At 40.5% G+C, this 27,264-nt stretch overlaps 1 protein-coding gene across 4 annotated transcripts in view; it reads left to right on the plus strand.

The window, feature by feature from the left end:
* ANKRD44 (ankyrin repeat domain 44) overlaps nt 1-27,264 on the plus strand; it is a 130,425-nt gene that overhangs the window by 42,705 nt on the left and 60,456 nt on the right. For all 4 annotated transcript variants that reach the window (XM_041403717.1, XM_041403713.1, XM_041403714.1 and 1 more), the window contains exons 2-3: nt 18,209-18,292; nt 26,625-26,703. In XM_041403717.1, coding sequence (XP_041259651.1) covers nt 18,209-18,292; nt 26,625-26,703 — 163 coding nt within the window. The remainder of the gene's footprint in view (nt 1-18,208; nt 18,293-26,624; nt 26,704-27,264) is intronic.

Genomic DNA, 27,264 nt, shown 5'->3' on the forward strand with positions numbered 1-27,264 from the left:
GACTGTGTGTGTACAATGTACTGCTTCCAGAACTACACTGGAAATACTGCTGAAGCCACAGCTCTGTGAGATACACTTGCAAAAAAACTACTTATGGTTAAAAAGTTTTGGATATTAAAGTCAGAATGCATTTCTTCTGCTTTGTACTTTGCACAAAGTGTTTTTCATTTTCTGTACCTACAGCATGGTAAAATTGCCTATTCCTTTCCTTCCGTTCCTGTGTTCTCTGCATCTGAAGAATGGTTGGTTATGTCTCTGATGTGGTGCTGTCTCATTAGATATGAGGTGTGTGTGGTCCTCTGGGGATATTGGGCAGATGTGGTGTTGGATGCCTGACTGATGGACCCCATAAAATGTGGTTTTCAGTCACTGATGTGTTTTCCCTTTGGAAACCTTTGTGTCCAGTTGGTGCCTGATGGACAGCCTTTGTGGTGAAGTGTTTTAAGTATATACATTTGCATCTTTGTTTTTGCAACCAGATTCAGAGCTAGGTAGCATTTTTTCATACTTCCTTGACTTGATTTTATGGCACCTACCTTGGAAAGGGACTGGGCCTGATGTTCACAGTCTCAATCCTTGCTTCCATAGGAGAAAGAAGACGGGTGGGAGTGAGAATGAGCAAGTCATCCTAGACACCAAGTGCAAGCAAGGATTTTGAAATTCTTGCTCTTTTGAATGAATGGTGGGAATACAGCTGTGACCCCAGTGCTGTGATGCCATACAGGTTTATAAATGCCAGGCTCTATTAATGTAAATGCCTTTTGTGGGTGGAACAGGATAATGAGGAAAGCACAAACAATTTTTCCTAGCTTCTTATAATTCCATTTGGTAAGGTACTGGGAGTTCATTTACAGATCTTATCACCATTTCTTCTATAAATGCCAATTAACTTAGGAAATTTAATAATGCTGTCACTCAACAAAAAATATTGGAGAAATATCTTCAGTACTTTGCAAAAGTTGAAAGCATAAAACCTGAAAATACCTGAAAGGAGGATGAGTCCTATAGCAATTTTATACATGCTTCTCTGTGCTTGGGTCTGTGAAGTTGGGATCTGCCCTTATGAGGGATGAAAAAATTTTTTTATCTCCAGTTGCAAAGTGTGGTGGATCTGAGTCCCAGTTTGGAAAAGGAAGATGTGGCAGTTCAGGTGAGTTCAGGCTTCTGCTGAGATGCTGAGCTATTACAAGAGAGATCTTCACTATGCAGTGAGTATTCAAACCTACTCAGCAGCTCAGGCTGGAAGGTCTGTGTCTGGAAGAAACAAGGCATGGGTCATTTTTGATGTTAGATGTGTTTAGTTGACCTGCAAATTTGCCATTCTTTGTAGATGTATTTTTTTGCCATGTGCAGTCTGACAGTTTTCTGCTGCCTGTCTAGCTTGCCCACAAAGGGCAGCGAGTGCTTTATTTAGTTTGAAGGCAGCAGCACGCACATCTACCAGACACATTTACCAGCACCAATATGACTTTTGTCACTTTTCAAAATGAGCAGTGGAGATAAGTAAGAGCAGGATGTGTCTGTGTCTCGATGAGCCAAGTCCTGGGGATGGACAGCTTGGGGGGAAGTGCTTCCCGACTCCTCTCTCAGCTGCTGTGGCAGATACTGCATATAAAACATGGTCTGACACACCTGCAATGGCTTTGGCAGAACAAAAAACCAGAAGCATGAATCTGCTTCTTTCTTCTGATTTATGGATTTCATTGTAGCTGTCAGTGTCACCTTAGTGGAAGTTTGTAAATGCAGCATTTCACTTGCCTGTCAGCTTTAATCAGCTTTAGGTAATACAATTCCAATCTGCTGTAAACCAGCAACATTACCCTTTGTAGGCTTCAGGAATCTCCAGCTTGTTCAGTGGCAGTTTTTCCCCTCATCATGCAAATGGACTTGGCATTTGTTCATATCTCCAGAACATCTTAATTACATTTTAAACATGTCAAGGTGTTTCACCAGCAGTATTTGTGAGAAATGATTAGGGGAAATGAATGTGAGAACTGGCTTTCTGACTATGAGAATAAAAATTTCTTACCAAATTTTCTTACACTTCTTGAGAAAATAGCACAAATTAGAGACTTTAAAATAACCTCCAAGCAGAGGTGTGTAGAGATTTCACCATTATAGGGCAAGCTACAGGCATTACTTGAAGACTGTAATTCAGGGTAATTGGAGACTGTAATTCTTGACTTTCTAGAAGCACAATTTTGGAATCACTGTGGAGTGGTTTGAAGTGAAGTGATCACTCTGAGTGCTGGATACCACTGTTTATGTAAATCCATCCTTGATAGCTCTAAGAGTTTGCTTATGTTTTAAAGCTGTGTGATCTTTAATATATAAATTTCTTAATCTCCTTTTCATTATGTTGTTCCTGAATTTCTAGTTGAGCCTTGTGGGCAGAGCACTGGGAATTGTTCTTATTCTAGGAAAATTGCTTCACCTCCACGACAGGCCATGAATTATTTTTTTTTTAAGCTGAGGTGTGTGACAGCTCTTCACAAAGGCCTTCAAACTGAGTCGTGTTTCATGCTAACAGCAAAAGAGCTTCTCACTGTCAGTCCCGAGTCACAGTGCATTGGTGCTGCTGGCATAAATAATAATTAATGGGTACACATCCGCTAGGCAGGACAAGTCTGAGTTCAGTCTGTACGCACGGTGAGATTTCCTTACACTCTGCACTTCAGGACTTGGTTTTCAGTAGCCCTAAACCTAACTATTTTACATTTGTCCAAATATAATTCTTCATAATTAAAAAGCCCTAACTTTTTGCAGTGAGCCAGTAGCCTGTCCTTCATTTTTCCAGTTAAATCATATGCAAAGAACAAATCTTTTTCAAGTGACATTGCTCTGGAAAGGTGGAGCCTGTGTCTCGTTTGGGTAGCTACAAACACACAAGGATAGCTCCATCCCCTGTTCAAGGCCAGGTCAAATATTCTTCTGAGCAACCTGGTCTAGTGAAAGGTGTCCCTGTCCATGGCAGGGGCGTTGGAACAAGATGACCTTTCAGGTCCCTTCCAATCCAAACCATTCTATTATTCTATGATTCTGTTTTAATTGCTGGGAGAGGAAGAGAAACTTGGTCAATAATAAAGGCATAACAGTTTGTGGAGATGGAAAAAACATAGTATTTGCACAGCAAAGGATGTTTTGGCTTGGGATTGAAGGTAACTGCACATATCCAACCTGAGTGGAGTGTGGCTGGAGGCTGGTGAGTGGCAACCCCCCGTGATTTACCTCCCCCCTTATCTCTGTTAAACACTGCTTAGCAAACTCTGAGTGCACTGTGGCAAACTCATGCTCTCTTAATACAGAAAGCTGAATGAAAGCTGGAGTCAGATAGCGCTCCAGTGAAAAACTGCAAAAAAGCTGGCATGTTATCATTTGTTATTTCCTGCAAGAGCGAGCTGTCTTGTGTGGTTCCATTATCTGAAACTGAGCGGGCTGGTGGGACTGGGTGCAGCCATTTAAAAATGTGATTTGTGTTTTTCTTTCTTCGCAGAAATCAGCCTAAAATATTTCCTGGGGCTTTTCTCAGAATCTGTGTCAGTGCAGCGAGTTAACCAGCGACAGCTCTGTCTCAGGAGAGTAGAAATTTAGCATGGTGACACTAATGTCTTTGTAAGATGACCTAGATTAGAAATGTCTTGTTCTTGGTTTGCAGAATTCTGTTCAAATATTTAATATTACTCAGAGATGTTTTGGTTTTTATTTTTTCTTCCTGTAGAGACAGAAATAAAATTAGTTAAAATGCTTTTAGGATCCAAACAGTTTCAGTGGTGGGAATTCTAGTTCAGGAACAAGAATTGGAATACATCAGACCCATGGAGTCTGCCCCCCTGGTCTACATATTGCTATGGCATGAATAGCGATGAGAAATTTCATGTGTTTTGTCTGCTGCTTATGCCTGTATGGATTTCACCTTCTGAATTTCACAAGATATCCAGCTTACAAGTTAGAAGTTGGAATTAGATTATCAATGAGACTACTGAAAATGCAGGTTGCCTTACTCCAAAGCACGTAGGTAACTTCTTGTTGAAGCCTGGAGGAGCAGGACCTGTATAGTCACAGTTTTGGTCCAGTCAGATCTGAAGTCCAGACCACAGAGCTGGCTAATCCAAAACAAGAGAGCAGGTGCCAGGGATGGCTTGTCCTCACCAGGAAGAATTTGCTGCTTTTCCCTTCCCTCTCTCTGGTTACTTCCTCAAGATCCTGCCTGTGTTTAAAGAACCTGAAATAATCTGTATAGGTATATGACTAGGATGGAGAAAGGTATATCCACCTTTTTTGTTAACATCACCATTTCCCCTGTGGCTTAAAGCTCTCTGCCAACCATCCTTTTAGCTCAGTGCCCTGGGACTGAATTCCCTTTGGGCAGGCCCCATTTACGGTGTAGTTCCAGTTGGTCTGTGAGAGGCAGCAGATAACACAGAGAAACTGTCATGTACTCCTCTCACCCCAGAGGGGAAGGGGTTCTGGACCCAACATAAAGCGGCTGCAAGCAGAAGAGCCCTGGACTTCCCCATGCAAAACTCCCAGTGAAAGCCGTATGGCAGCTTTTGGGAACAGCCTGCTTCCTTTTTTAGTTTCCTTCTTCAGGTTTTTTTTTTTTTTTTAACTCTTTGCAATCATGGTGACTTAAGATGGTTAAATGGCACAACCTTTCCCACCCCTCTGAAAACTTTTCCATCCCTTGAAAAGATCATGCACTTCATATGTTTGGGATTTTTAAAAGCACCAAGCATTGCTATCAGTCTCTTAGCTTTGTTTGAAAGTTTCTGCCCTCAACTTAGATGTGAACAGTATTAGGTGGCCCTTAAGTTTTGTCTTGCTCTTTAAAATCCAAGGTCTGTGACACAGCAAGACCGTGCTTTTCTACATTTGTTTCTGAAGTGTTGGAGTGAGCTCACCCACCAGTGAAACAAGATATCAGAGAAGGAGACCTACAGGTCTTTAATTAGGATCGCTGCCATGAAAAACTGGCAAGAGTTTCTGAAGGACTGAGAGGAGGAGGCTGTGAGAAACAGAGAGATTTGCTTTGTTTAGCAGATCAGAGGGGCAGGGTAGCATGAGAGTGGTTAAATCATGCAGCAAAATAGGACAGTGGTTTACCAAACCAGTTCCTTGCAAAGGGGTTGTGGGTAAGTTCCAGTTCCTCGCAAAAGGGTAAGGGAAGGGCTGGGCCTGGGCTTAGCTTAGATGCTCTCAGCTTCTCGTGCATTACTGGAGTCACTTGTAAAAATCTATGAAAATTAGGTGGAGATGGTTACTAATTTACTTCTGCAGGCTCTGCGTTGTAATGTACATTTAGAATGAAAACTGTAAGGTCTACACCTGCTTCTTCTTGAGTTCATGTATGGGGTTCATATCCAGTAGCACAATTCCAGAAAGACATCCCTTTTCCAAGAGGCCATCAGGGATATCTAGTGGCAGTATAGACACGTTCCCTGAGCTCTTCCTCAAATGTCCTCCTCTCTGATGGGCAGCACGACTCGAAGAGCTCCCTGTCAGAAGGAAGTGTTCAAATACCACAGGCATCCACAGTGCTGTGACCAAGGACTCTCAAAAGAATGGTGAAGTCAAACTGCCTTGGGAAATCCTCTGGTTTGTTTTGGCTTTACCATTCAGCTAGGTTACTGTAATTCCGCTTTCCGGATCTCATTAGGCAGTTGATCAAGCTGCCACCAGCTCTTTCTGCTGTTGTCATTAGAGAGGCAGAGAATAATGCCCTGCTTAACAGCACAGACAAAAATGAGTATTAAGCACATTGCCACTGCCCTGACAAACAGCAGTTAGACGTGTTATCTGATTAAGGGGTGTTTTGTATTAAGGTTGCATATTTACTGGGCTAAATTTGACAAGATTAATACATGAATATTCACAAAATAACTGAGTGGCTGTGTTTAGTGACTCAAGATAGAGATTTGTTGCTTTTTAATATAAAAACTGTTAAAAAAAAGCCCCAACTGGTTATTTTTAGCAAGCTTAGGTGCTCTTTTTTGCACGCATTTCTTTTGGTATCTGTGCATGACAACAATACAGAATAGTAAGCTTTTCACTATTGAAGTGGAATAATTCACAGAAAGTAAATGAGAGGCTGAAGTGTTAAGCTGTGCAAGTCTAATTAACTTTCAGCCTTAATAAGCTATGGCCTCTCTAGCAAAATTAAAAACGGGGTTTGAATTACAGATGGCAGCTACAGTTTGGGCTTAAAAAGACATTTTTAAAAACCATCTTTTTTTCCCCCCCTCTGATATTTCTGAGCACTTTGTTTTGCAGAGGGCCATCTGAAGTGGACTGCCCTCTGTCTCTCTCTTGTTTTCCCTTTTGTTCACTGCACGGTTCTTTGCCCTCTGTTGCAAAGAGACTCTGATGAGACTACTCAGGAATAAGGGGGGCTTGCCTTGACTTTGCCAGGACCCTGACTCTGTGGCTGAGCTCTCCCAGGGTGAACGTTTTTCTCTGGAAAGGAAAGCCCCATTTTGGCAATGGTTATCCCAGACCAGAGGGATCAATGTGTCTAGATGTGACATGGACAGAGAGAGGGTCTCTGTGTCTGACTGCCAACCTCACCGCTTGGTTTGTATGTCAGGAGCTGGTAGGAAGCATGCAGAGACAGCTGCATGTACCAAATCAGCTAGTGCTGGGAGCTGGGGAGCTGAGCCCTTGTCTTGCCTTCCTTCTCAGTGCTGAAGGGTTTCAGCAAGAGAGTGTGACCATGACTGGAAGCTGAGGAGAAATGGAGTGAGGAAGGTTGCATCCCACTTCCTCGGCCGATGAGAATGGTCAGGGTGAGCGTTCTGGCTGGCGCTGCACGTGCAAGGTTAGCAGTTCACGCACGGAGATGCATCTGATGCACGGCATCCAGTGTGGTGAAGGGAAGGCTCACACCAAGTCTCAAAACTGTGACAGTGGTCTCAGAGACATCTTGCAGGCTTTTCAGAGGGTATTCAGACAAAGTTATTCATAACTTGCAATGGTAACTTGTTGCAAGAAAGAGTGTAATAGCTCATTATAGCTCTCCAGCTCATATTTCCGTTTAATTTGTGTCTGTACAAAGTAATTTTGACACTGCTGGATTTGTCACAGTCAGATGCATCATGCTCTGAAGATACTGAATTGTTTTCTGAAGTGAAGACAATTTTGAAACCTTTTTAAATTTCCATTTAATTTCTTAGGCTTGGCTGTCTGACATTGCACTCATCAGCCCTTTTTTTTTTCCTGTCAGCTTCAATAATTTGGTTGAGGTTGAGAATATTATCAGGACATGTTGAATCAAACTAACTTTGCTAATCTGTTCCAGATTCAAAATAGAGGTAAAACATCTGCTTTGGCTGTAGAGCAGAGCTCTATGCCAACTGTAGCATGCCTAATGTAAAGAAAGAGATGAAGGGGTGTTATGAACATCTTCATGTTCACACATAGTTACTCTGCTAGTAATGGAAATAACCCTGTCATCAGCCTCAGTAGTTAAACATTTTTAATCTGAATTTTGTATCAGCTATGCAGAAAACAAATATTAGTCACTAAATTCTGCAAAGGATTTTAGTATTTTATGAAAACAGTAATAACCGACTGTGGTGCTCTTCAAGAGCACTGTGAGCTCCGTGACCTCTAAGAGAAATCAGGAAACATCAATGTTAGTCTTTAATGTCTTTTAAAGTATATTTGGCCCTGGCTGTGTAGGAGAAGGTGAGCTGGGAGATTTTCTGAGTTTTTCTGGAGCTGGCAGGAGGGTGGCTGTGGGGGTGGCAGCTGCTGACCAGAGGAATGAGCTGCACTGTAGTGCGTAGGAGACAGGCAGTGGAGAGGCTGTGTGTATGATGTGCAACACAAAGGGAACCTGAGCAAGATCCACTTGAAATATAGTGGTAAGACCAAACAAATCAGATAGTTCAGGTTTTGTTCAAGCCCCTAAAATGTCTTCTCCCTCCCTAACGTTATTTTCACGATCCTGGAGGTTTGCTGTTTTTCTGAGGCTTGGTTTAGATACCCATGACATCAGAATCTTGGAAGTGCTGCAGGTCACTGTTAAGAGGAAGATGAAGTTCAGGAACACATAAGATTGTGATTGCAAAATTTATCTGTCCTTAACAGAAACTCTGTGCATGAGCTCATTGAAATAAACCCCATAGCTGAAATTACCTTCTGATGAGTGAATGAGATGGGATCTGAAATTCTGCTGTGTGCCATGTGTTAGTGTGTGTCTAACCAAAGGCACTAGACTCTCCTTGAACTTTTGGAAATATATATTTTTATTGACTTCTGCTGTAGCTTATCCTTTTTGCATTAACCTTTATCTTCATCTAAGTGTGGTGTGAATTTTGTTTGGCCTCCTTTGCTTTCATATGTTCAATCCTTTGCCTACTGAAGCCTGCAGAAAAGAATACCTTTGACTTTCAGTTATTGTTGGACTAGGTCTGTTTTTGAAACACAGTCTTCTGCAGTTCACAGTTTGTAACTCAGCCAAATTGGTAACCAGTGTCCTGGTTTGTGTTGCCCTTAATGGAGCAGAGATGCATCCTCCTTGTGTGCAGCCATTTAAGCTCTGTATCTCTTGAATGTGGAAAACAGATGATTTCTTTTAATAACAACCTTTTATGTATATAGTTCTCATGTTTCCTTTAAATTGTGTTCTGTGTATTGTGACCAGCTCTGATCTGTTTAGGTTTTCCCTGTAAATCATGTTTTAGAGCTTTGTTTTGGTCTTCAAGTCAAGTGGTGCCCTAAACTAAATGTCTCACTCCAGCCAGCCTAAGCAGTACTGAGCAGTGTGGGAGGACCACTGTGTGCTTTGCAAGTCATAATCCTATTTTAAGTCTCTTCCTCTTTCAGAATGTTGTTCGATTGCATTCAGTTAGTAAAATGCAGTCACAAATTCCTTCTTACACAGAACTGCTGCATAACAACCCTGGATTTCTCACTAACAGGCAGGCTATGTTCTCCTCCATACTGAGCAGTGTCCTAATCTTCCTCCAGCCTGGCTGTTTGTATAATTTGTCAAGGTGGTTATAAATTCTCATCTTGCCCTCCAACGTCCTTGTGTAGTCTCTTGTAGTTCCGAAGTATCTGCAGATTTATTATGGCACTCTCTGTTTCATAGCTGCCTTCTTTGTATGTACAGTAATACAGAACAGACCCCGTTAGCAGCAGAAGTCCTGATCTTACCAAGTAAGATCTTACAGGGTCAGCTGCCACTTTATAGTTCTCTAAATCAGGACTAATTTTCTAAAAATGAAAGGGTTTTTATTAGCTTGTGTGATGAGTATCAAAGCGTGCTGCATATATCAGATAGAGCACTTAATTACAGATGGACTGGACTATTACTTTGTCCTGCTGAGTGTCCAGGCTGCCAGATGAAAAGCAGGTCTTGCTGTGCTGCTGCACTGAAAGAGGACTACGGAAAGGTTTTTTTGAGCCAGCTGCAGCACGTGTAGCAGTCCTTGCACACCCTTGCCTTAGCAAGGAAGAGGGGTAAGTCACGGTTTCATAAGTGATAAACTGAAGGGAGATAAACTTGCAGCATTTCCGTTTCTTTTTTCCTTTTTCTACTTGATTGCCATTGCTGCTGGCGGAGTTGGGTGCGGGCAGGATATCAGTGGTCTCCAGAGGATGTGGGGCCACTGAACGGAGGAGATGTCTCAGGCTAAGTGAACCAGCTGCATGAACCCCTTCAGCCCTCAGAGTGTTCCTCCCTCCACACAGATTTCGTTTGAATTGTCTTTTATTTTTTGTCTCTTGTGGAATTTAACACCTAAACAATTGGTTAAAAAAAATTGCTTGAAATGTGTTTGAAGACAAGTGAGCAGGAAATGAAGTTTTTGGCAGGGTTGATGTTTTTCAAGCGAGTTTCTCCCCTAACTGCTTTATTCTGAAATCTCTAGCGAGGAGCAGACGGGTCACTGGGTTGCTGTTGCTCTGTTCTGCTGCTGGCAGTTTCATTTCTCTTGAGGTTCATAACCTCACGCTGCCTTGGCCACCTCTCAGCTGTGCCTCTGGTGGGGACAGCGTGCAGGCCCTTTGGAAAGCAGGTGGTGTAACATGGCACAGGGCCTCTCACTTGGAAGTTGGCTTCAGCTGATTTACACCAGCTGGAGTTTGTGCCCCCAGAGATTTTACTGTCTGCTGTGCTCTTGTTCAGAAACACTGCCTTGGTGCCAGGACTTCTTCCCTGCTTCTGACTAAATGATTGATGGATTATGGGGGAGGGGGAAAAAGAAAAGACAAAAGCTCTGGGAAACAAAATATAGATATGACAAAAAGTGCTCAAATGGATAAGTAATGCAGCACATGCTGCTGAGAACGTATAAAAGGAATTGGATCCTTTTTTTGGTACTGCCATTACAATCACAGGACTGTTATTTAATGGTGTCACTGTCTGTTGTGAGATATTACACAACACAAAGTTTGTATCAAGACAAAATCTCAAGAAACTGTGAACAAACAAATTCAGGAGGACAAGAAAAATTCAGGGTACTATTAGATTGATTATCCTCAATCTTCGTAGGTATTCCAACAAATTTTATTATGCTCTCTGTTACAGACTTTTTTTCTACTAAAATGGGTAACAAACTCTGGTGAATATAACACATGTTATGCTACTATGTTTATTTTTGTCTCCTTTAAAAAAGCTTTCTTATTTTAACTAGTCTGCATGGTGCTGACTCTTTGTCTCCACTTGATTAATGTAGCTTCAGGAAAGTATTTATTAACTGATTTTCTGATCTGATCTGGAAGCGCTTAAAAAAACCCCATCCACCCCCAATACTAAATGCCAAAACTAAAACCAAACCCTAGCACTTAAATCAAGACTGGTGGACAGCCTCTAGTAATGAGAATGAACGAAAGGACACTGGGCAAGCTGAATTAAACAGTCTGAGCTCTTTTCCTTTTTAGAAGTGATCTAAATTTAACAGGCCAAGAGTTATTTTGGTGCCTTTAACTGATAAGTTCAGTGAAACATAGGCAACTTGCATCACTTTTCAGTGTGTAAAGGAATTTCAGGATTCCAGGAATGGCAGGATGTAACCTTCACTTCACCTGGAAATATGAGCAATTCTTGGGGCAGTTGATAGGCTTCCTAATGAAAAATGGGAGGCAGCCAAAATCCGGAGCCAAGCTAGCACCAGAAATAGATCTGCCAGAGGCTTGTTTTGCACTGTCTAGAATGGCATATCACAAATTGTGCGAACAGAAATACCCAGCTGGGTCCAGCATTGCACAAGCAGGATCAATCCTGACTGTTTTCCTTTTTAAGTATCATGAAAGCTTGACTAAATAAATGTCATGTTAAAGTTTCAGCTGTCTCAATATGTTGCTTTCAAGTAGGAGAGGGAAAAGGGTTGAGCACAGAGAGGACCAGGGTGTGCAGGTGGTGGTGGGGAGGCAAGGGTTTAGCTGGTTTGTTCTTGTTACTTCACAAAATGTGTGCTTTTGGGGAAGTGTAGTGAAGTATAGTCCGGTTTGCACATCACTTACGAAATGAATATTTGTGATTATGTTTAATTATGGAATCAGATCTATTGTCTTCTCTGTCTGGCCGGAGACAGGGAGTTTGGTGGGTGGGGTGTAAGCAAAAGCCATCAGGGCCTTGCTGAATGGGAACAAAGAGCCAGAAGCCTGTGGGAGCACAGCCTGGATTTCCAATCCCAAGCCCAGCTTGTTTTTGCAAAGGCTTAGCTGTATTGGATGGGAAATAATTTAAAAGCAGGTGATGCAAGATGTGTTGTGACAGCCCTGCTCTCTTCAGGGTTGAGCCATGCTCTAAGCAGTTCAGGTTGTTCATTTCCAAACCTAGTGCAAGCAATGTTCAAAACAAGATCCTTAAAGGAAGGTTATCATCAGACAATCTTGTTTCAGACAGCTCTGCTGCTACTACTTTAACCCTTTTCCAGTGATCATGCTTTTCCTTTCTGCCTTCATGACAGCTATTGTACATCAACAAAATCTACTTGTTCACCTGAAGCTGAGGATGTGATTTTTCCCATCCAGAAGATGCAGAAGGGTGATTTGGTAGGCTGTAATTCCAGCCTCTGAACCTGGTCAGTACTGGATACCAGGCACCCAGCTGAATTCAGGTGGAGGGATGGGATGCAGTCCTCCCCTGGCCACGCTGCCCCGAGGCTTTGCAGTCTGCACCAGCTACCTGGCTGTTCTGCAGTAAGGCTGGAGCTGCTCTGTTTCTGTAGCTGTTTGTGATTGCCATGCAGTTAGCAATGTACACCAGTGATTAATCTCAGGTTTTTGTAATGTTACCAGCAATGGCAATATCTGATGATCATGTTAGAATCACTGTATTCCAATTAATTCTGCACCAAATATTTCTGTAAATGTTCAAGTCTTTGTTTGGGAAGCCACTGTGGGAAAGCCTGAGTGCATATCTACGTGGAACTACCTATGGACCGTGTTAGCATTGCATGAATTATTCAGGCATTTGTGAACAATTGCTTAGGAACCACTTCTGCCTTCCTGAGAGGGGAAAAAGCACCAAGCACTCTGAGCACTGTTTGTACCACACTGAGGGTCCTTGCAGAAATCCTCTCCCGATGCCCTGGGTGCTACTGAGTACGTGTCCCATAGGGTTAGACCATACTGGGAGCCACAGGTGTGCACTGGGGTATTTCCCATTTGGTCACTGAGCAGTTTTTGGTGTTTTGGAGAAGTTGCCATTCATCATTAGGTGGAAGGGTTGGAGGGAGAGGCTTTCAGCTGTGGGCTTATGCAGACAAATGCAAACACCCCCCTCCAGCTCTTCTTTCTTTAGTGGTAAAAGTTGCTTTTGAAGCTCAACATATGTTCTGTTTGGAGTTTATATATAATTTTTTACCTATTCTCAAGAGAGCATAGCAGCAAATGAAGCTGTGATCAATTCTCCACTGCTCCTGTGTGCCCTGTGCCATTGATGTGAAGTCCTTTTTATGGCCTGAAGGATAAACACAGCCTGAGGCTTTGGAGAAGCTGTTATAAATGACACAGATAGAAATGGGGGCCATTACAGGAAAACCCAGCACTTCTTGCAATAAACCTTAAATGCCCATTACATCCCTCTAAACAACTTAGAGCACAGCATGGCAGCAAGTTAGAAAGCCATTGGTGCAGGCAAAGTGTCAGGGCACAGTTGCATCCTTTAAATGCTGGCCTAAAAACAACATGAAGATCTCTCAGCTTGGAAGTGCCTCTGTCACACAAAGGTTCTTTTTTAGTTTTGAGAGTGTTGACTCATGTTTTTTTGAATACCTCTGTGTGTCATGTAAGTTTGTTGGTCCTTGAGCACTCAAACACAGTGGAACAAATTGAAATAAATAGCAATGTGTAGGCATGCATGCTGTCCTTGCTGCAGAGGATTGATGTGCAATCCTGAAATCACTGCGCTAGTCTGCAATAAATGGAAGCACATAATAAGATGGAATTAAATTAATTGAATTTTTTTTTCTGCCATGTTTGAAATGTTGCAGCGTACAGGGTATTTATTGATCTGCTCAGTATAAATGTCCTAAGTGCATTTGCTCACTTAACAATGCTGTTAGTTTGTCACAGTGCTTCCAGGGAACCAGCACACCCAATCTACACATTTGATTCTCTCCACTGGCTTTTCAGTCACTTGGACAAGTATTCCTTAAGTCGCTTAGTAAAAATCTATAATTGCTATGTAATACCTCTTAGCAGCCATCCAAGGGCATTTTTCTCCAAATACCAGCTCTGTGAAAGCACTTTGTTGGCAGAAGTGTATATAGAAATTCCTACAACAGGATTGCACCCTTTGAATTAACAAATTCAGAGCAAACTTTTTTGGTATTTACCCAGCAATTCATTCCTAAAACACAGTAAAAGGCTAACCCCTGAGGAAAGGGAACTAGACTACAAAGCCTATTAAAAATTATCAGTATTAAGTAATTTCTGTACATGGAACTGTATAAATACTAAGCATCAGGGAAATGCACTCTAAGAATTAACTCCAGTTAATGGCTGTTCATTAATACAGACTTGTAAGTTAAAACAGCATTTCAGGTATTCATGTGCTGTATGTGCAGAGGGAAAAAGTCCTAAACTAATATTAGGGAGAGGAGTAACCTTTTTGCTTTGGCCAATGGAAGGAAATAGGTGTATGTGATGTGACATAGCAGACAACCTTGTAATCTTGATTAGTGGTAGTACATTCAGAAAAAAAAGAGAGGTGTTTGGGTAAACACTGTCAGAATCAATACCACTTTGAAATGATTGTGTGTCTTGCTAAATTGCCTTGCTAGTTAGATGAATACATGGATATATCCGAGTATTTAGTCAAGGAACTTGATGTAAGGCATTTAGAACTAATAAAGGATCAAAATGTAGCTTCTTTTCACTCACAGGAGCAAATGGTAGTCTGTGAGATCAAATAGGCGTGGGAGTCGATCATCCTTTCCCTACTGGCCTCTACCTCCTGTCAAAAAAAATCTGGCTTGAATAAGTCCTGGTCAGTGAGTCAGGATATCTAAAATTAAGGCAAAATGTTCAGTATATGTCACAGGTACTAGGTACTTAACATAAAAACAAAGTGGCTTGCTACTAGGTTCAGCACCTGCTTTGGACATAGTAATTAAAATTATACTTGAGACAGTCCCTTTACATGTTTCATCTCCTCTGGAGTCACAGACTTGCCAATGCCCCTTGGTAACAGTCACATCTATGGAGGAGCATTTTCCAGTGTTGGACTTTTTCCTTTGGAACAGCTTGTTGGCTCTGTGGAATCCAGCTGAGCCACAGGACATTCTTCCATGTGAGTTTAAATTCTGTTGCTGAAAAAATCATTGTGCCTTGAGTTCAACAAGTTAATTTTACCTGGTGGGTTGAAGTCCATCTTATGATTGCCCTGCATTCAGTAAAGAAAGGGACATGTTGCAACACTGGAAGAAGTCAGCAGACACAATTTATTTTTTACTAAAATGCTTGTTACAGCACAAAGTAAAGAACCCTCTAATAAAACTTGTTGATAAGTTTCATACTTGTCGTAGTAACTCTGTAGAAAAAGTAACATGGAAAGGTTTGTGTTAGCTGCTGGAGTTTATTTCCAGAAAAAAATGTGAACACTCCCAACTGAAATTCTCTTTAAGAAATTGGAAGCTACAGAGAGCTGAGCTGATGAAACAGTTGTTCATCATTCCAAAACCCTGCACCCTTGCTTAATTCTAATTATAGTTATATGTAATCTGCTTTGTGCTTGTGCTTTTCTTTTCCCTTTAATATAAGAAGTTTAACAACTTCTGAATTTGAAGACTTTTAAAGCAAAGTATTTCTGTTAATGAAATAACGTGTTAATGATGTCGCAAGTTTTAGAAATTACTTCCAAAAATATACTATCCTTTGATAATTAGGAAGGAAAATTATCTACCCTTCAGGAATTAAAATTTAAAAAAAAGGCTGTTTAAAGTCATTGATGCATGAATATGGTTATCACTGAAGATCAAAAAAGTAATCTGTTCATTGGGCATCCATCATCAATGTGTGTGTAACTGCACAAGCCCCGTTCCAGCCCTGTCAGCTGCTGAATGCAGCAATACTTTTTCCATTGTGCTGATGGATGTGGGTGCATCTCCTCAGCTCTGACCTCAAACTGAGCAGTAATGCTGCAAAATGCTGCAACATAGTTCTGACATGTATTTCCTGGACAGGTCATTATACTTGATTGCACATCTTACACTGAAATGGGTCTCAATATGTAATAAAATTGCCTCAACAATAAATAATACATTCTCATTTCAAAACGAATACCTTTGAAAATAAAGTAAAATAATGACATAGTGAATTAGAAAAATGGCCAGCTGGAGCAGGCTGCACAGCAGTGATTGAAGATGGTTATTAACCTGTACTGGTTTTATCTCCTCTTTCCAGTTTTCAGGCTCTGATCATTTTTATCTTCTCTTTCCAGTTTCTGGCTCTGATCATTCTCCATTATCTCTGTGTCTTGCTGCTACAACTATCAGAGATAGATTTTATCATAATTGATTTATAAAAATTAAATCTTACAGGGGAAAAAGGTCTGAAGGATGAGGCCTTTGAAATGGGTGTGTGGGAACTTTCTCCTGTCAGTTCAGCAGGAGAATCAGTGGTGGGAGTTATGCCCTGCTTCAGAGGCACATGAACACTGGGATTTGATCTAAGGAACTGCAGGTGGATGTGACCATGGTATGGTGGACAAAAATTTAGATGAAGATCTTCTGTGTGTCACAGGTCTAAGGAACACAATTATATTCTCAATCTGCTTTCTGTGTTAAAAGGCTGATGCTAAATTGAAAGGTCAAACATTTCCTGTAAAACCAATGGTTTGATTCAGATTTCTGGCAGAGAGAAGAAGGGTCAAAGTGCCTTATTGTTGACCTTCCTTTTTTAAAATGTAATGATGCACAGTACTTTACCCCCTCCTTTTTTAAAAGAAAAACATTGCCTGTAACAGCACTTGAACTTGGTTGCTTTTTTTTTTTTTTTTCTTTAATAGATTTGAATTTTGAGTTTTTTTCTCTTACCTCTGTCTGAGGTCTCACCTTAAATGTCACCAGAGTCTGGCTGATACTTTTTGTTGGGTGCTGGGCATACTGGACAGGCATGCTGCAAATGGGTTCAGGGAATAATCTAAGGTGCTGGGCATATTTGTTTCTTGCTACTGGATTGTGATTGCCATTCAGCTTGAAAATGAGGAGTTCTCTGCTTTTCTGTTGGGTTTTTTCCATTTAAATATTATGATAAATGCACAGGAAATGCAAATATTTTAGTGTGAGCATAATAATTTCGTAAGCATTCACTGATTCTTCATAGGCTGTTAGTTTTAGGAGAGAAGGGTCTGGTGTTTGCATCCCCTGTTGGGAAATATTCTCTGTCCATTCTGACATGGCTGGGAAGGGAGCATGCTAAATTGCTAAAGTGAAATGCTATTGTTTTTTCCTTTTTCAAACATCCACTACAATATGTAAGACATAGACAGTTGTGATGAAAGATGCTGCCTTAGTCCTTTTCATTTTTGGAGGAGTGGCAAGAATGAAATTCCAGTATGAATGTTTCTCAAGGACATAAGGGATTAATAGGTCTTAAAATAGACACCATTAACTTAGAAATGTATTTTCCACATTTGAATAAGAAAAGATAGGGAGGAAATGGTATTTTCTTTGTTCTTTCAGCCTGTTTTGTGAATTTCGAGATAGTCTGTTTACAAGGCAGTTAAATTCTGTAGAATCTCAAGAACTATTGCAGTTTTATGTGCTTAAGTAGTCATAGATGCTGCCATTTTACAGGATTATTTTAGATTCTGGTGATTGCATGGCACCACAAACTCCTTTTTGCCAGTAAGACCAGAGGCAACCAGGAGTGAGACTTGTGGGGCACACATTGTCTTCAGGAGGATGCTGGTGAAAGTGGGGCCTGTTTCAGCCACATGCTTTATGGGATTGGGTTCTTTATGAATTGTCCCCTTCTTTTCCCAAGTCTCCAGCAGCACAGTTTTTCTTCTTTTCGCTCAGTGTGCTGCCAGCTTGGTTACTAGCTCAGATATTTGCTGCCAAGGTGGTCGGAAGGGCTGAAGTCACCAGCTCTGGCTGAGTTTCGGAGCGCTGAGCACACGCGGAGCTCCCTCCCACTGCCTGGCGGTGACGGCAGCGTCGGAGAGCAGCGAGCATGGCACATTGTTTCTCCTGTGGGCCTGGTTATTTATTTCTGCATTCCCATTCATAATAGCATAATAACAGACTTGAGACAATAAGATAATTACTTCGCTTCTTGGGTGGTTAAAATTAACTGCGCTCGTTGCGTATTTATTCAGGAAAAAAATGCAAGTTGTTTAGCGATTGCCCAGAAATTCATTATTTGCATAATGTTCTGTTTCTAAATGTGTATGGCATGACCATTCATCTGTGCCAAGAGCAAGCATGCAGCACTATCTGATGTAATTAGTTTTCCCCTTACATGCCAGGCAGAACATCTGGGCTAATTGTGTGTTGTTGACAAAAGTTCTAATGGAGGTCCCTGTTTGTGCACACACATGCTCATTATAGGTACAAACATGCTCATGATTTCAGTTTATCCTCAAGCTAACTGGTAGCTCTTGCTGATGAGATACTCCTGGTGATTTGGGACTGGAGTCACACCATGTCTCTGGGCAGCTTTAGCAACTGTTAGCAGGAGTAAAATGCTCTCAGTTTAAACAGAAAATAAACAAACCTGTCATGCTTCTGTTTCTGTTTTCTCTTTCCAGCCTCCACTGGTCCAGGCGATTTTCAGTGGTGATCCAGAAGAGATACGGATGCTGATCTACAAAACTGAGGATGTCAACGCCTTGGTATGTGACTGGCATGTTGTGCACCATGCTTGTGGACTGTGGCAATGACAGTGTTAAAAATGTCCTCAGTAATTAACACATAACAGAATGGAAATTATTGAGAAGTAAGAGATTTGGGGCTTCAATGGTAACCTAAGTAGGAGTCAGTGTAATTGTCTCCAGCAGATGACTTTAAATTTTCTAAGTGTGTATGGTAATTATTCCAAATGTGCAGGTCAGTCAGGGACATTGTTTTTTCTCTTACTGAGAAAATGAATGAAAACAGCTGAAAATTGCATATTTTTACTCTCTGCAGGGCTTCTTTTTATGAAGAGTCTTTGCAGATCAGGAGCTGTTATGCATTTGACTCTACTTGAGCTAAAGCTGCAGTATAATTCTCAGTAGTAAGAGTAAGGAAGCAGAATCTTGGCCACAGTTTGCCCACAAAGGAATTACTGTTTTGCAGATGGGCTTATTCTAGCCAGAATGGTAAGCAGCTGTAAACAAGTAGTAGTTGAGTGCTTTGACAGTGAAAAAAAAATATCTCCAAGTCAACTTGGTCTTTTTTGCAGAAATTGGAGTGTATTTTTTCCCCCTCTTTGATTTTAACTTCTATCTGAACTGATAGAAACAAGTCCTGCCAGTCCTGACTACAATCTGTGGCCTCTCAAAGTGGTGAGAATATAAAGCAGAAAAAGAGTGATAATTTCCAGGTGTTTCCTGGACTTTTGAATCAACCTTCCTTTACTTCATGCCTTTCTGTGATGTAAAACCATCGCTTTATTCATTGCTAACTCCAGCAGTTGGTCTGGTATGGTCTTGGCACTGCAGCTTTTGCAGGTACTGGGGTCCAGCTGTCTGGTTCAGAGCTACCAAAAGGAACTAGAGAGGTGATCCCACAGATCTGTTTGACTGGGGCTTCACCTCGTTTGCTGTCCAGTAGAAGGAAAGATATGCCACTGTTTTAAATCTGATCCAAGACCACCATGTTAAGCTTTCCCCATGATTATCAGTGCCTGATTGCTTTCCTGCAAGTTCTTAAAAGTGCTTCCTTAAAGAATCATCTCCCTTGAATTTCCTCCTTCTTTGTTTTTGCTGATGCTCTTAATAAACCAAGGAAAAAAACCAAACCCAGCCAAGCAAAACCCCCTCAGCAAGGTAGATGACCACCACAGTCCCAAAATTTAATCCGTATTTCACGCTGGATTTTCAAAGTAGAGTTTCCTGTACGAGGTTATTGTGGATTTCTCCAATGTTTTTCTGTCCTTTGGCTGCAAGTGTGTTAGTGATGGTTGCTAGGGAGATGCTCTCAGCTGTCAGGTGCAAGATTAGATGCAGAACTCGTGTTTTGCAGATGAGTCCCATAGTACTTAATAGGAAAAGTCATTGAATGGTTCTGCCCATTATTTTTCCCCCCGTATATTGCTTACAATGCTCAAAATCCACCCAAGAATGCTTTGCCTCCTCAGGAGCAAAACTCAGAGCTGTTCTTTGAAGTAATTAGAAAGATACTGGTCAATACAAACTCTGAAGGTTGTGTTGTGAATAGTGACTGCAGGGAAGTGTCAATTGCTTAAAATATCACTGAAGAAAGATGAAAAGATTTCCCCCTCATTGTGCTGTGAGCTGGCAATTTGCATTCCTTGCTTCTGTTTCTATTTTAAGGGTGTTTTTAATTACTTCCACATTAACATTTGGTTGCTCACATGAGAGGAAACTCTGACACCGTTTGGCAGAGATTTGTCCTTTGTTGATCATTTTGGTTGGCTGTGTTAACTGGAATAGTTCAAATATAGGTAGAACAGGGATACAAAGTAGAAGTCTGGTTTTGCAGCAAGCTTTGGGTATTTCAGAAGTTTAAAAAATTGGGGGTTTTTAATCTCCATCAAGAGAAGCATTTGGAAGACAGAAGAAAAAGTGCATGGAAAAACAACACAAAATTAGGAATGCATGTGCAGACGTCCCAAGAGAAAATTAATCTCAGGAAAGAGTTTGGAGGAAATCAGAAGTTTAGAAGATTACTTTTTTTTTGGTCTGGTAAAATAATCAGTAACTTCCCAAGCCAAGGACTTGTTTATTGATGGAAATGGCTACATTCTGGACACTGCTGTAATTATGACTTCCACTTTAAACACAGTGAAATCTGTTTGGATTACAAGTATGGTTTTAATTCATTCTACCACTGTAATTGTCATTTTGACCTCTCCAGTCCCTACCTGTGCTTTGGAGGCACGTGATGCCACTCGTTCATCCTGAGGGCATGGACCCTGTTATATTTAGCTGGCAATGAGCAATTCCCTCAGTATGTACACATACTGAGTACACAGGGTGTCCATGGGAAGTGTGGGCAGCATTCAGCAGCCCAGGACATTTGTGATGTCACTTGGGCAATCCAGACTGCCAGATGAGTTGCAGGTAGACATCCTCTGCTCTTGCTGTTTGGTACCTTTCAAAGCAGCAGGGTGATCATGCTATGTGTATGTAGAGGGGGATATTTTGGGGTGCTGTTTTTACTTAGGGAAGAGTAGGAGAGAATGACCCCCAGAATCTAGGGACTCATTTGGATCCAGTTGTTACCCCTTTTTATTTGGGATTCGTAATACATGAGCTGTGCAGCACCTTGTGTCTGCAAAGTCCAGTTGTTGAATGCAATGTTGTAAACCAAAATCCTCCCCGTGAAATTTCCATTTTTGTCTCAGTCTTCCAGTTTAGTTTCTCTTCAAAATATTAAAATTAAAAAAAAAACCCAGTCATAAAGCCTTCCAGTATTTTTCCCCATAAGTGATGTGTTGTTTGCAAGTAATTTCATTCTCTCTGTTTTTATTTTTTATCCCCTGATGCTGTGTTTTCTCTTGGAGAGAACCCTGTTCCTAGCCTGCAGAGTGTCTGCAGAGGAGCAGGCAGCAGCACCAGCAGAGATTATAGGGCCATACATGCAGCCCCATGTGTTTAGGGTGTGGTTTATTATGAGATAAAGAGGGAAGGAAGGAAGTCATTATGGAGACACATGTATGTGTGCAGTTCATGACTTTTTTCCTCATTATCCTGCTTGGAAAGGCATAGATTTGCAGGACTGCCTTTGTCCAGAGGATTCAGGCTCATTGCAGGCCTTCCCACATGCACACAAGTTCTGTATATTCCTGTACTATTGCCAAGCATGTTTTTGGAGGTGCTGTGAGTGCTTGAGGGTACAAATAGGCACATATTTAGGGTTGTGAGTCTGAAAGGTTTTGCATGTTTGGGATTAATAGGCTGCTTAGTTAAGTGGGAAGTGATAGAGAATTTTTTTTAAGGAGAAATTATGAACAATTCTCCGTAATGTAGCAAAATTGAATATAAAATTACACTGAAGTTTGCAATGCAAGGTAACTAGCATCACTTCTGTTTAGATAAATTTTTTTTTTTGACTTAGATTTTTAAAAAAATACTTTATAAAGAAAATTTTTGAAGATTCTGCTGGAGAGACTGAGTCTGAAATATTCTGGGTTGCATTGCAACAGCGTGGTATTGTAGTAATGGTTACTATGTTATATATATATCTGTGCTGGTGACTCATCTCATCAGTTTGAGGCAGTTAAGGATGTATAGACCACTAAACTCTCATGGCAAGGTTTGGCTGTAACTGCATTATCGTCTTCAAAGGTAGCAATATAAGCCTGAAATACTTGAATTTTCTAAATCTTTTCCCATCCTGAGTGATGTGTTCTCCCATGCCTTAACACCCCCCATCCAAAGTCAATACTGTGTTTGTAAAAGTGGAGGAATTGTTCAAGTCTGTCTTTTGAATCTTACAGTGAACACCAGTAATCATCAAAATATTTTCATTCTTTAGGATAAAGAATGGTCCCAGTCTGGAATCAGTAATGGAATTAGTTCTATGGTCCCAGTCTGGAATTAGTAATTAATTTCTAAATTTATGCTTTTCTAGCATAAAAGTCACTGTCAGCCTCATGGAAGGCAATTTTTAGACAAGGGGGGAGAAAAAAGATAATTTTTCTTGTTCTGAAAGATCAAAGTATTTGCCTCTTCTACTTCATGAACACTTGGCAATTTAAGACTCAGCCCAGAAAAATCTTTATTTCTGAGGCTGAGCTGAAGTCTGTGGGATGAGAGGTGCTGGAATGAGGATCTGCATTTTCAGATGGGAATTTCTGTTATGATGCAGAAGAAAGAGCACAAAGCATAAGTTACACAGTTTGACTTTCACCTTCAGCTGTGGTGCTCACATATAGAATACAGAATCTATAAATATATAGATATATAAATCTATAAATGTATGTAGATTTATTCTCTGAATTACAGGCTTTAATAAAAGAATGCATGAGGAGGAGGAAATCCTTGAAGCAGCAGAGATTTTCTTGGTACACGTCAGCTTTTGGCTCCAAACAGTTGTAAATAGCCCAAGAAATAGGTGCTCATAAGCTTTTAGCCTCTTCAGTAGTTCCTAACAGTTCCCAATATTTAATTTTTCTGAAGTCAACTTGTATCTGAAATTTTTTTAAATGATTGTGCTATTTAAATGAGGTATACTCAGATATAACAACTCTAAATGCAGTGAATGAGCAGGAGGTTTATTTCTGTCATTACTTTGGTTAGACTCCATCAGTGGAAGTCATATTCATTAATGTGCTTTTCTGCTACCCAGGCACATTTTGAAGGTGGTGGGAATCCAAAGGCTTCAGTAACTCTGTTTCTGTGGTGGATTAAACTCCTTCTGTAAACTCCAACTATTCCTGTTAACTGCTCAGTCAGTTTGGTGACAAAGAAAGGATTAATACATTTATTTTCTACAGCAGTTGCATTTACATTTTAATAGTAAGTAACTCTGTCCTAAGCATCACCTGATCTGAACAGATGCAGTTGCTATCAAAATTCAAATCCATTATCTCCTTTGACAGGTAGGGTGTGTTGAGGACAAAATGTAGGCCCTTTCCTTAATGTGCCTGATAATTTTACATGTGCTGATATGATTCATTCAGCTCACTGTTCTGGTAACCTTCATGTACCCCAGGCTCTGATCCAGTAAAGCACTTAAGGACTAGTCTAAGCCTGTGAGGGCCTTATCTTTGCCACTGTGATCACTGGAACAGTTTAAGCAAGTGTTTTTCTTGCTGAGGCCTTCTGTTCCTGATTGCCTGGCTGTTAAATTTTTAGTTTCTTTTATCTGTATTATTAAAAAAAAAAAAAAAAAAAAAAAAAAAAAAGCATACAGATAATGTTAACCTGCAGCATCATCTTTTCTGTGAACTAATATAGGCTACTAATGCAGTATCATAGAAGCATAGAATGCTCAGTGTTGGAAGTGGCATTAAAGATCATCTCATTCCAAACTCCTGCCATGAAGGACACCTTTCCCCTTTCACTAGACCAGGTTGCTCAAGGCTTCATCCAACCTGGCCCTGAGCACTTGCAGGGATGGGGCATCCACAGCTTCTCTGCACAGCCTGTGTCAGTACCTCACCACCTGCACAGTAACTAATTTATTCGCAGTATCTAATCTAAACCTGCCCTCTTTCAGCTTGAAGCCACTTCCCTTGTCCTATGACTACACTCCCTTGTGAAAAGTCCCTCTCCAGCTCTCTTGTAGGCCCCCTTTAGGTACTGGAAAGAGAGTTTATCTCATCTCAGCATGATTTTCTAGCCATTGTTTATAGCTTATCTACTGTCTCTTGCTGACCTTTTGTTCTTCTGAGAACTGCACTTGAAGCAGGTCTGACTATTTCCCTTAATACTTTTTGTAATCCTGTTATCATCTCTTCCCCCACGTACTCTCATTGCCTTGATAATGTACCTTGAGGTTTGGGGTTCTGCCAAGCCTTTCCTCGAAAGGACAATTTTTATCCCTCTCTCTGTGTGTAGCCTCCAGTCTTTAGATCATTATTGATTCACTTTTGTGCTCCTGTTCCCAGCAGCACAGGACGAGGAGCTGGAGCTGGATGAGTGTTGGGGTGCTGGGTGCTGAGCCAGAGAGTGAGGAGCTGTGGCTGTGAGGGATCAGGGCTCTGAGGGGGACACATGGCTCTGGTGGGACAGATACACAGAAGCCTCAGTTCCTCTGTTGGGGTACCAGTACTGTGCACAGTCTGAACAGGAGCTCGAGGGTGTTCTCCAGTGAGTTGTTCACTGCATGCTCAGCTGCAGGTGTAGTGTGTGGGTTTCTCCCTGCCAAACTCTGAAAATGTTGCCTGTGTGCAAGTGAATGCTGATTTGTGCCTGGTTGTAATAAATGGAGAAATTTTAGGGTTTTTTCCTCTTGCAGAAATAAAGCTTAAATTCAGTTTTGTGACTAAACTTTCTTTCTCTGAAAGTTTGATTTGCATTCAATGTGATAGGGCTTTGTATTGGTTTTAAAAACTGAAAGCGTAGAAAGCTTACAGAGCTAGTTATTCCTGTTACAGAAGAGTAAAATTTTCTGTTTCATGCCCTTTCCTCCCTCGGTTATCAAATTTGCATCAGATTTACAGTTTAGTACAGAAAATTGCTTACAATCAACAAAGTACTAGGTAGCCTTGGTTCCATGATACAGAAAATTGCTTGGCCTTGTGTCATTAGCATTCAACTTCCAAGTGCTCTGCCCTTGCCAAACTTGGCTGTGTTGCACTGACAGGTACAATGGCTATTACAAGTACTGTGTTGTGCTAGGGAGAGCTTCATGCATTAATAACAACAAACTAAGAAAAAAATAAAACTGGTTCTATTGTTGAATATATGTTTGATCAGTCAGTCATTTTTTGCCATGGGTAGCCTTAGGACAGGGAATGTGAAAACTATGGAAGATCTCACATGTACTTTATGTAGCCTGTAGAAGCTGTTCTGTGGTGTTAGGAATGAAGCATATGAGAGTAACTTGTGATTCTGGTTCCTGAGTGAACACTGCTGCATGGACACTGCTTAATATTCCCTTGATTTGCCTACCCTGTGAGAAAGTGAAAGCCTGTAAGAGATCTTCCCCTCTGACCTGTGACAGTCAGGGTTTTATGTAACCAGTCTTCTTGAGTGTTTCATCTGCATGCCCAATACCGAAGATAAAAACCCAGTGCAGCAGAATTTGAGGATTATGTACATGATGTCTGTTTAAAAAAAACCATACAAACACAAAAATGAAACATAGACTGTTCTGGTGATCAGTGGCTCTGTACTTCTCAGTGATAGGAAACAATTTTCAACATTCCCATGACAAATGTTTCTGCTGCACAGATTTGTCCACATTTATAGCATACTTTGAAGATATTCCAAAATAGCTTATGGTTGATGATCGCTTTGGCATGTTGAAAATGATATTTTCATGACAGGCTCAGACATCTTTTTCAGGGTGTAAATATTGGTAGGATTTCTCTGTTGATACTGTTTGCAGGAAGTGTTGAATTCTTTACCAGTTTAAAATATTGAATGCTTGTAGGTTGCAATAAGTTGGATTGCTAAGGTCTCTTAGAACTTACTTTTGTGGTTCAGAAACCAAATCGAAATACATTTAGGACTGGAAACAGCAAAATGGGCAGTATTAGCAGTTCTTGTGATTGTTATTGCCCATATTGTAATATTTAGTAGTTTCTTTTAAAGGCCTGTGTTCTAGAATCAGCTGAATAAAGCAACAAAATAAAGGGGTTTCGTGAACACTATTTACATTCCTTTAAATAATAAAAAAATCTTTAAAATTGACTCCTTAATTTGGAAAATTACAGAAACCATAAAAACCCTAGATATATTTCAGAGATTATATATATCTCTTAGCAATTCTTCTAAGTTTAAAGACAGATTTGATTGGTAATACTTTATTTATGTTTAAAGGTCAGTCAAGATGTATATGCCCATCTTGGGCTGCTGTAGATATCCAGGCTAGGGTGTGCAAGAACCTTTGTAGACCAAGAAGAGTTTGCATCTTGACCTTGTGTGTCATCCAGATATTTCTCCTGAGTTATCCTTTTGAAGACTCTGGTGTTGTACTGTTGATGCAAACTGCATTATGAAGTCTGACATCCAGAAGCATCTGGGTTATGTTGCTGTGATGTTTTACTCCTAAGAGTGGAAAATATTTCTGAAAGAGACCTAAAGATGCTGTCTTTGCTCATTTTAGCTTTGATTTCTTCTACCTGTAAGAGGATATCAGAGTAAAGGCAACGTCTCTGCAAGGTCTGGTGGAAATGAGTGATAAAAAATAGAGGATTATTGGGAGGAAGAGTGTTGTTGAGCTCTTGAGTTTTGTTCTATCATTGGCTGAGATTGCATTTTTTTAACATAATTACAAACAGAAATGCACACAGAAAAATAAATAGATACAAATTCTTTGCTCTTTAACACCAATGGCTGCACTTACTGACCATGTTTTATAACTGGACAATCTGTGGTTTTGTAGGATGCTGAGAAAAGAACACCTCTTCACGTTGCATCATTCCTGGGGGATGCAGACATCATTGAGCTTCTCATTTTGTCAGGTAAGGTACAGTCCCTCACTGCTGTTAATTGGTAAATCAGCAAATTTTAAAGCTACAAGGAATACCCAGCAAAGTGTATATGAGGGAGTTTTGGGCATTGTTTATTTCTGAGTTTCACAGAGCTGGTGGCATTTCTTGCAAGCTTAGAAAATATATTTAAATTTGATGATAAAATTTAATGTGATGTGAATGAGAAGAATTAATAAACAAAGTAACTAGCTTTTAACAACTTCTAAAACCTTCAAACTGACAGTATTTATGATTCAGAATCTTGCTGAAATACATATTTGAAATGTGGCTTCATATCCTGGAGTACAATCCAAGAATTCCTGTTAAGCAAAAATTATGGCATAAGAGCAAAAAAATTATTAATCAGCTTAAATGAACTGTAAGTACTATTTACATTAGAAGCATGGTTCTAAGAATCAGGAAGTTTATTTGGATATTAGAAACTGTGTAGTAGGAAGTATCTAAACAAAAGAAATGAAAAAAGTTTCCCAACTGTTGTAGTGACAGAAAACACGATCAAAATATGTCAGAACAAAGCATAAAGCAGTCATC

Source organism: Onychostruthus taczanowskii, unplaced genomic scaffold (genome assembly GCF_017590055.1).
Source record: "Onychostruthus taczanowskii isolate IOZ18803 unplaced genomic scaffold, ASM1759005v1 scaffold20, whole genome shotgun sequence".
In the NCBI taxonomy this organism is placed as follows: Eukaryota; Metazoa; Chordata; class Aves; order Passeriformes; family Passeridae; genus Onychostruthus; species Onychostruthus taczanowskii.